This window comes from Bombus impatiens, unplaced genomic scaffold, assembly GCF_000188095.3.
Source record: "Bombus impatiens unplaced genomic scaffold, BIMP_2.2 scf_0023, whole genome shotgun sequence".
NCBI classification, from domain to species: domain Eukaryota; kingdom Metazoa; phylum Arthropoda; class Insecta; order Hymenoptera; family Apidae; genus Bombus; species Bombus impatiens.
Window position 1 is genome coordinate 127,387 of NT_176442.1, and position 10,122 is coordinate 137,508.

Sequence of the window (10,122 nt, forward strand, 5' to 3'; positions counted from 1 at the left end):
TATTATCGCGATATATATTTTATTGTATAAGAAAGATATACATATATTTAATGTTAACAGTTTAATGTTAATGTTATTATTTTTACTAAGCTACAGATGCTTCTCAATTTTAATATTGTACTAGAAGAAAGGTATTAGTACCATTTCTGTAAATTTAAGTAAATTTTACTAGAAAAAGTAAATTTGGTGTACTTTATTGGTGTACATTATTATACAATTCCAAAAACTATAATAATCTTTTGTGTCTTTTTTTTAATTTTGTTTCCCATGTAAAACATGGTAAATCCAATGAAAGTGTGAAATAATCTTCAATTATTTACTACTTACCTGACCTCCACCGTTAGAACTTATTTAATTTATATTTAAGTACAATGCACAAAAGTATCACACGAAATTTCATAAAACCTATTATAAAGGTAACACAGCAAGCTTGATCAGTTTCGAAGTCTATTATAATTCAAGATTATAACAAATTGGATTGAAAACAATTTAATATAAAACCGTATAAAAAGGACATGATTTTTTGTAACTTAAGCAAATTCTAAGAACTTACAGGAAAAGAACAATGTTAAAAAATGCAACAAGGAAAAAAGAAAAGAAACAGGAGAGGAAAATGGCACTACAGAAGTTGTTACATGGCAAGAAGAAACAAAGCGCTATCTGCTGTTTGCGTTTTTTTTTTTCAATTTTTGTATTAAAAATGCTTTAACAGTACCCAAAAATTTCTTCATAGATCAACGTGCGTTTTGAAAAAAATTCAACTAACTTTGTTTGTATATAAACGTAACAATAGTATAAAATGAAGCAATTAAAAATGACAATGATTATGTAGAGCTGAGAGCGCAATTCGTTTATACTTATATGATATTAAATCTTAGGCTGTTAATGAGCCGTATTTTCTACTCATCGTCAACGTCAGATAAGGGGAGGGTACGCATAATTTTTTTTGTCACCGGTATGTCGAAGAATCTAGGCTTGATCTGGAATAGGAGATATGATACGATATTAGATGATTGATACGAACAGGATTACGTTGGAGCCACAGGTGCAGGATGATATCTAGGCAGTTATCGGTCAGGTTTTATGTGTTCTGTGTGTGTCTGTGTGTGTACGCACGAATAATTTTTTTTTTTTTTAGCAAAATTTGTATGTAATTCTACTGTTGTTTACAGTCATTAGGATCAGTTCCCTGTTGTTTCCCACCTGATGGTGCATTATTCGGAGAAGATTCCTCATCATCTTCATCTTCTTCCTCAGGGTCGTCCTCATCACCCTCTTCTTCCTCATAGTCTTCGTCTTCGTCTTCTAAGCCTTCTCCTAAAATATCGTTTTTTACCCATTACTCATTATATGTCAATAAATTACTTTCACTAGCCAATAGTTTTGAGAGTTCTAGCAAAACTCGGAAAAACTTCATATTTTTTCTTAAATATTAACCACTTTGTGAAATACCTGTATAATACAGTACAGCTCTAGGAATTATACGTTCTCTTATATAATGGCCAATTTCAAAGTCACTGGATAATAAAGCTTGAGTGTCATCATCTATTTCTGCTTCAGAATCATCTGGCACTAGAAAAATAGTTTACAATTAATAACAATAGTAATATATATTACCTCCAATATGTAAGTAAAACATAAAATATAAAAATATTGGTTTGGCTTACCAATTGGTGGACTGAAAAAGTTGAAAAACGAGTCGTTCTGAACAGTTTTTGTTACAGTTCTTATGGACCCTCGAGATTTATGTTTCTGATTCTTTTTTATAGTTTTTACTGTAACGTTCTTTCCCTTTTTCCAGTCAATCACACAACCCTGTACAAATGGTTAGGATGAATATGTGTACTTTTGAATAAATTTTTTCTTCATATAGAAAATAAAACATATAAACTTAGATTAAAAATAATATTTACCTTACATTTGTATATTTCGGGTCCTTCAAAACTAAATGGGTCATTTTTTTCAGGGGTGCACTTCATATGGTACTCTTTTGTTAAAACTGAATTAGAAAAGTATTCATTTGGCTCGAAATGGAACTCAAGAACAAATCCCTACAAAAAATCTTATTATCTTTAACGCAATTCTTTCTATTTCATTTCTATTTATGTTTCACAATTTTATTTGTATATTAATGGTATAGGTAGGTTTTCGTTTATATGTAGATATTTAATAATTTTTTTCTTTTCCAACTTACCATTGGATTAGATTCAAGAAATATCACTTTAATATCATACAAATGTTTGAGTATTGGTTCATCATGTTCCTGAACCATGTCAGCTAATGTTTCAACATTTTTAAATATTGTCAACCAGAAATCTGGAATCCCTTTAATATCTTCATTTTCACCCCTAAAATAATTAAGATTTGTTAGTAGAGTTCGTAACATTAGGACATTCATAAAAAGTAGTGTGAAAGAAAACAATAATTTTTAATCTTATACTCTTGCAGCAGAATTCTTAGTTTATTTAATGAAAATAAAATGGCCATACTCTTCTTTTTTAGTTTCTTTATCATCTTCGAGATTCGCTTTTGTTTTCAAATCATTAGTTAATCCTTCTTCTTCATCATCACTCTCCCATACACATTGCTCATCCGTTGGTTCATAGACGCCAGATATTATATCACTCCTCTTTTCATAGAGAGGAGCACACATTTTGTAATAAGCACATTCCAAGGCATGTACTTCCTCATAGAATTTTGCTTCAATATTAGTCGTAACTAATTGCAACTGTTTCAGAGCTTTAATTCTGCGCTTTACAGGAGCTGGAAGATTCTGCATTTGCTATAAAAATTGAATGTTTTCTTTTAACATTGGCTTTCAAAAATAATATCAAAAATATAATCAATATTTTTTAATAGTAAATTTGTTTAAATACTAGAAACTGGACATATGTAATATTTTATATCCTAATTATTTAATATATTTAACTAAAATATTTAAATCAACGAACAGTAAATAAAATTTAAACTTATTGGGATATGGAATATAATAAAAAAACAAAGTTATTAATATTTTTATATATATAATTGAAGAAATATTCAATTCTAATCTACTGCGGTGCATAATTCATGGCCTGCACTAATAGCTGATTAAACAAGCAACAAATTTGATAACACATGTAAATAGGAATTACTTTGGACAAAACAAAAAAATAATAAAATTGTTGTAAGGGAACAAAATTACATGGATTCAGTTGATTAAATTATATTAGAGAACTACAAAATTCTTTTTTGTCCAATTGATTCAAGTTTGAAGAAAAACATAAAAAATAATAATTATACATAAGCTTATTAAAAAATGAATTTATAATACTTGACAAAGCAACATTCTATTTCCTTAAATAAAGAGCATTTTTACCCAATAGGCAAAAGTTCACTATTTTTTTTTTAAGTTCCAAATCAATATGATCCATTTACTTAATCTGATTTATACAAATTGTTCTGTAGAATAATACTAAAATATTGAAATATCAGATAAAATAGACACATTAAAACATTATCAAGGAGTAAATGAATTATATGAGTCTTTAAACAGAATTCAATATTGATAATTAAAATGAGATACAAAAGTTATACACAATGATTAAAACCTTTAATGGAATAGCTTCAATTTCAGTTGAAAGCTTTAAATTTAAATTTTACTATATCTTTTTCTATTGATTGTACAAGGTTCTGTTTAGAAAGTTACTAACCATTAATATCCGTTTATTATTTGCAATATGAAATTTGAATACCTCTATTCCAGGTGCAGTGCGATCTTGTAGAGCAGCTAACACATCAGCTCTATTTAAAATTTTGGAGAAAAGCTCTGGGGCTTTGTTCTCATCTTCATCTTCAACAGATTCCATTTCACTATTTTCACCAGCACGCTCTGGATCAGTTGTCATAGTACTATAATCTAGATTTATTTTTTTTTGTTTTGTAAAAATGACACTTGTATAATCAGAAAGTAATTTTGTTGGGCAAAAGTAGAGTATAAAATGAAAAAAAAAGGTACTTAAATTAAAAGATTAAAAAGTTTTTGAGCAATCATTTAATTCTATATATATATATATATCTTTGAATAATTTCTAAACTTTGTAAAAGATACAAAATTCCAAAATAATATATGATTTTACTGTTGTGTTAGATGTTTCATCTTTGCTTCAATATTGTTAAAAATCTTATCTTACTTAAGATCAAATATATTGTATTTAACGTAAGTAAAATAAATTAATCAAAATATAAATGAACTGATGATATTATGGTATGTATGTAATATAATAAATTTTGAATATGCCTATTTTTAGTTCATTCACTTTAATTTTGATTAAAGAGACATTAAATATATATATATTTTTTTTACAAGATATATGCAGTAACCTTAATAAAATTACTTTAAATAGTAATTAAGCAAGTATTTCATTTTATCAACATATATATTTATTTCTAAATCATAATATCTATTTCTAAAATCATAATAAAGTACAATGATAATTACTTGTTTGAAAAACATATTTCAACCGAATTTTTTTCAATCAATTGGAGACATATATGTATGTATTCCTTCATGCAAGGAAAAAGAAAATGGTATAGGAAATGAACAAAACGAACATCTATACCGAACATATATAAAAAATGATTAAACTTATATGTGCGAACACCTAAAAGGAGTAAACTATAAAAAAAATTCATAGAGCAATAAAGAACACAGCATAAAGCAGAAACTATCAATCAATCTACAAACATACTGAAATTAAATTGTACGTTGCGATATGTTCTCTATTAAACGTGCATGGCAAATATCGGGAATCTTGTCTAAGTACATACTATGAACGAAATAAACGTTCTCTAAAAACATCTACTCTTGACAAATTTCCTTAATTCGAATTAGTTTCTGCATGGACGTTGAACTGACATTTGAAAGTCACCATATTCGCGAGGAAGAAAGGTTATTTGCTAGGGTACGCAGAGATCATGGAAAAAGCGGAAATCACATTAATTTACTAATTATTTGTCGAAACCAGCTACGTCACATTTATTATACGTTCGTTTTATTTCTTTTTATACATTTATTAAAGAAATACAGAAGTCGCGAAGCTATCGCAAGGTTCAATTTTTCGACACAAAGAGCATGCACATGGGACAGATAAAAAAAGCAATTTTCAGGGTTATAAATGCATGAAAACTGAAAAAATAAGATATAATTGTTTTCGAGTGAAATCATTATTTTTGAATATTTAAACTTTGAAATAAAAGCATTAAAACAAAGGGCAAACATACCTTTTAAGACTGCACAAAGAAAGAGTTACGGAACGAACAACCAACCGGTCGCTGTGTCGGTACTTTCGTTATAGTAAGTCGCACAATACGAAATTAGTTCTTGTTCTATCCTTTTCTGTTCTCCTCAAGTGCTACTATCATGTGATCCAAAAAATCCCTAGATACATTTTTCAAACGCCAAGTTAATAAGCTTTTTTAACTTAATAAATCTAAAGAAAAGTAGATTGTCATGCTTTTTAAACCATATATATTTCAAAAATTTTTTTTAAAATATTCATTTATGTATTATATATATTTTTGAAAGAAAAAATACTTTCTTAAAGAATTTCAATTTGTAAAATACTGAAAGTAGAACACAAAACATGAAGATTGAAAAATCGAAAAATTCCTAGATAATTTTTTTCGAATACGAACTTATAACGGATTTTAATATAGTAAATATTAAATGAAGATAAGCATTTATGCTTCTTGAATGAAATGTTTATTTAAAATATTCAAATTTTAATTTGTAAAATAATAAAAAAATAGATAGTGAAATGATTTTAAAATTATCTAGTGAAATACTAGAGACTTGTAATTAAAAAATTATGAGTTTTTAATAATAATTCTAATTTTATAACCATTAATTTTTGCTTATCGAAATTTAGCGAAATGTAAATGCAGCTTTATATTAATAATTATTAAAAAGAATTGATTTCTCATATAAGCATTTGTGGCATTAAATATATATACATAAAGTTTGAAAAACCGAAATTCTAATATAAACCTTTTGTAAAATTTTATTTTGTAATACAAAAAAGTGTAAATAAAAAAGATCTTAAATTACGCATGGTGTTTTAACGAATATACATAATAGCACAGAGGAAATTTCGTTTCTAATAGTAGAATATACTAAATCGAACTAATTGATTCTAGAACCTTGTTCGTGTTCTGGTTGTAGTATTAGAGATGAGTAGCTATCATTTCTAATAGCATATACATAGTAGCTATTTATTCTAACCATGATTCCAATGAATTTGAAACAAGAAAATCGGTAAAGTGGCCAATAATATTCTTTTCCAGTTCATTGTAGCATTTTTTCGTTATATCATACTCCAGTATATTTTCCTTTTTTAAAAGAAAAGAATGAAGGCTATCAAATAATTTAAGTCAAAAGAGGTAAATTTAACTGATCACATGATCTGTAACTATTGACTGTTATCGACTCGCTAATGAATTATTTCGTATCACTGTAGAAAATTTCCAACTCCTATTTTCCTTTTCTATGTTTATAAAAAATGTATAGTAAATGGTGTCTTATATATTTTATGCAAAGAAAGATTCTATATAAAGTAAATATATCGTTTAACCAATACTCGATTCTCATTTCCTAAAAAATAATCATTTTTCATTTTCAATATCAAATTTTTGCGATGAAATATTTCAATAATAATAACTTGCAGCTATAAAACTAATCATAAGGCAGGGGGTTAATGTAAAAAATGTAGTTTACCAGTTTATAACATATCAGAATTATACCAAAACCACCGATCAGAAAAAACCAATCAGAATCAATCGATTTGTTTTAAAGCGTAGATTATAGAAATACCAAAATTATTTTGCGGAATCTTATTATTATTAAAATATTTCACGATAATTATCTTTGTATTCTATTCGATTTTTCAACGGTGGCAGACATATTGAATGTTAATATAGGTAAAATGCTTACAACATATACATATTTTATTTTTATATTATGAAATATTTTAATAATAATAACTTTCTATAAAATAATTTTGTATTTCTGTAATCTATGCGTTAAAACTAATCGATTGATATATAACATGTTGCAATTCGTAAAAGGTGATTTTGTTAGAAATATATATACATACACAGAATTATGAATTCGAACCTTTTCCCCTAGATTTCGATCACATGGTTTTATTTACCTCTCCTAACTCGAATCAAGCAAACTACATACACATAATACATACATATGTATAGTTCCAATAAATTTATCGGTTACCTCGGAAGGGGAAAAGATGGCGGTATGACGTCATATCCGTTCAGAACGAAAACGTAACGTAATTCGCTAACACGTTTTCTCCTAGAACAGCATATTTCTTTAGGCTTGGCGCCTTCGTCAAATGCAGTGAGCGTCGGTGTACGTAAAATGGCGGACGGTGACATTGATTTGTACGCCGACGATCTCGAGCAAGATTTCGCGCAGGTAATTCGTTTTTATCATTGCTAATAAGTAACGAGTTGTTCTATAGGCGTTGTTGTTAATTGGCTACTTTAGTAAAAAACATTGGAAACTGTGAGAAAAATGCGATAGCAGAGCGGGGTTGTTCGGCGTCATGGAGGAGAAACGGTAACGATTGCCTCGACAAGCGGTGTCCGATTCTCGTTCAGCCGGGATTTCGATTTTAACATACATCTCATTCGTGACGAGTAGACGTTGCATTTGATTATCACGACCGATAAACATTTTCTCTATTCTGTTACATAATTACCGTGGCCCGTGCACGTTCTATTGCATTGGGGAAAAACTTAAAAAGCAAATACGTGTAATACACAGATTCACAGCAAGAAAAGCAAAATGGTGTTAGCGGTAAGGCAAATGTCTCGTAGCGCATTTTATTCCTCTACTTCGTTTAGTTTTTAACTAAAGTTTTCATTATTGCATGCGAGACACCATTTTCTTCTTACAGCGTTTATATTATTTTGAAGTTTGAACACTTTATTTGTATGTGATGTTTTTTTTTCTTTTTTATTCCGACCGAAATTGCACCGAAACGATCCGTGCTTATTCAAGAAGCGAATTTTTTTTGTAGGTATGTGTGTACAGTTTTAATGAGCGTCAATGAAGCGTCTTATCCAGAAAAAATTGTTATATTTTTAATCTTTTCTACTTTTTATCTATTACACTATTTTTTGGCTTTTGTAAAATAATTTGTATTCTATAAGATGATTGAAATTCATTTTAATACTTTATAAATTATGTTTTTGTTCTTGAAGGAATATGTTTACTTATAACTATTTTTTCTTCATAGTTAAATATTTATGTAATACAATGGGAATAGAAAATATTAGAAAAATATGCGAAAAAAAGGTAGTAGCATACGTACAATTTATAAATTATCCTTTATCAAAGAGATGGAAGGTAGTAAATTAAAATATTTATTAATGTATTATTTATTTTTTAAGCTTTCTTCAATATTATTTTTGAAACTTTAAGTAGATAACATAAAAATTGTATTTTGAATTTATTATTAATATGTATTAAATACTATGTATAATATTTGTTATATATCAGTATACTTTATATACTATATATGCGAATGATTTAAAAAGGAATTGAATATTAAATTAATTTTTGTTTGTATAAATACTGAAACTGCACATTATTTTCACAATATAATTTTTAAGAATATTCAGTTCACATGATGTAAATATATTAAATTCTTATGGTAATTAATCAGCTTATGATATATTTTTAATGATCTGTTTTAGGATGAGTTTGCTGGTGATGGCGTTGATTTGTATGATGATGTGATAGCAGCTCCTGCTGGTGGTAATGGTGGCGTTTCTACGGGAAATAGTGGAGATGGTGCTGGTGATACTACTTCACCAAATGAAGAAACAAATGGTAGCGCACCTTACCATCAACTTGGAAATAATATTCAGCCAAACCAAATTGGGAGACGTCATCAACTATATGTTGGAAATTTGACTTGGGTAAATAATTGAATATTAATTCATTTTCATTAATTAGCCTTTACTTTAAGAACTTAGAGAAAAAGTCAATATTTTTGTAGTAATTTAAACTTATTGAAATATTTTTATTGCAGTGGACAAGTGACCAAGATATAACTGATGCTGTTCAAAGTATTGGTGTATCAGACTTTGTTGAAGTAAAATTCTTTGAAAATCGAGCCAATGGACAATCTAAAGGATTCTGTGTGATATCTTTGGGATCAGAACAAAGTATGAGGATATGCATGGAAAGATTACCTAAAAAGGAATTGCATGGACAGAATCCAGTAGTAACATTTCCAACTAAACAAGCTTTGAATCAAGTAAGTATAGATATATCGAAATTATGAACAAGCAACTATTTATGGGAAAGAAATAATTAGTATTGTGAGAAATTTATTTTTGTTATATGATTCTTTTCATGAGTTTTTACTCTGATAGGTGTAAGTAAAATATAAGATTGAATCTGCAGTTTACTTCTTTTCTTTTAAAAAAATTTACTTGCGAAGATTGTTGTTCATTTTTATATAATTTACATTAATATAGTTTCCATTCAAACTAAGCATAGTTAAATCTTTTAAAAAATTAAATCCTTTAATGTAAATAATTTTGCACTTTTACACATATAGAATTTTCATTATATATGATATATTATCAAGAAATTAATGTTGTCCTTTAAGTAACTTCTTTCAATCAAAACACATATAATTGGTCATGTCTATAACATTTAGAAATCTTTTTTATTTCTTCCTTCACATTAGTACTGTATTGCATCTTTTCAAGAAAACGATATGAATTTCTTGATGGCTCAATCGTTATTTCTCTTCCCAATAAATAAATGAAAACTTGACATTTTGTACATTTGAAATTGTGTATATGTTCTCAGTTTGAGTCTCAGTGTAAGACACGACCAGCTCCGGCTCCTCAACAGAGTCAGAGTCAGCGTCCCCATAATCCACATCAGCATCAGTCACCAATGCCACCCCATCAACAGCATCCACAACATCCCCAACACCCTCAACATTCGCAACAAAATCATGGTCCTAGGATGATGATGGGTCCTCCGCAGGGTGTACGACCACAGAGAATGCCACCTCCAGGGATGGGTCCACCAGGTCCAGG

At 28.3% G+C, this 10,122-nt stretch overlaps 2 protein-coding genes across 20 annotated transcripts in view; one reads left to right on the forward strand and one right to left on the reverse strand.

Moving 5' to 3' along the window:
- Window positions 1-430: 430 nt before the first annotated feature.
- Window positions 431-5,410, reverse strand: LOC100749462 (nucleosome assembly protein 1-like 1). Of its 4 annotated transcripts, XM_012385397.3 has the most exons (9): window positions 5,263-5,410; window positions 3,735-3,898; window positions 2,490-2,782; window positions 2,195-2,348; window positions 1,914-2,051; window positions 1,668-1,815; window positions 1,453-1,572; window positions 1,204-1,317; window positions 431-980 (listed from the first exon to the last, which is right to left on the reverse strand). In XM_012385397.3, the coding sequence occupies exons 2-9, from the start codon at window positions 3,885-3,887 to the stop codon at window positions 970-972; spliced, it is 1,131 nt and encodes a 376-aa protein (XP_012240820.1). In that variant the 5' UTR covers window positions 3,888-3,898; window positions 5,263-5,410; the 3' UTR covers window positions 431-969. The 4 variants fall into 4 exon arrangements, with proteins under 4 accessions (XP_012240820.1, XP_003484877.1, XP_012240825.1 ...); XM_003484829.4 differs by having other exon boundaries at window positions 435-1,317; XM_012385402.3 differs by lacking the exon at window positions 3,735-3,898 and having other exon boundaries at window positions 435-1,317; window positions 5,263-5,407.
- A 1,884-nt stretch (window positions 5,411-7,294) lies between these two features.
- The window catches only part of LOC100749581 (cleavage and polyadenylation specificity factor subunit CG7185), an 18,972-nt gene continuing 16,144 nt past the window's right edge, over window positions 7,295-10,122 (forward strand). For 4 of the 16 annotated variants that reach the window (XM_033320600.1, XM_033320614.1, XM_033320615.1 and 1 more), the window contains exons 1-5: window positions 7,299-7,471; window positions 7,823-7,855; window positions 8,758-8,982; window positions 9,096-9,323; window positions 9,887-10,122. In XM_033320600.1, coding sequence (XP_033176491.1) covers window positions 7,415-7,471; window positions 7,823-7,855; window positions 8,758-8,982; window positions 9,096-9,323; window positions 9,887-10,122 — 779 coding nt within the window. In that variant the 5' untranslated portion in view covers window positions 7,299-7,414. Of the gene's footprint in view, window positions 7,472-7,822; window positions 7,856-8,757; window positions 8,983-9,095; window positions 9,324-9,886 lie in introns of all 16 variants that reach the window. The other 12 variants (XM_033320601.1, XM_033320609.1, XM_033320620.1 and 9 more) reach the window with 7 other exon arrangements.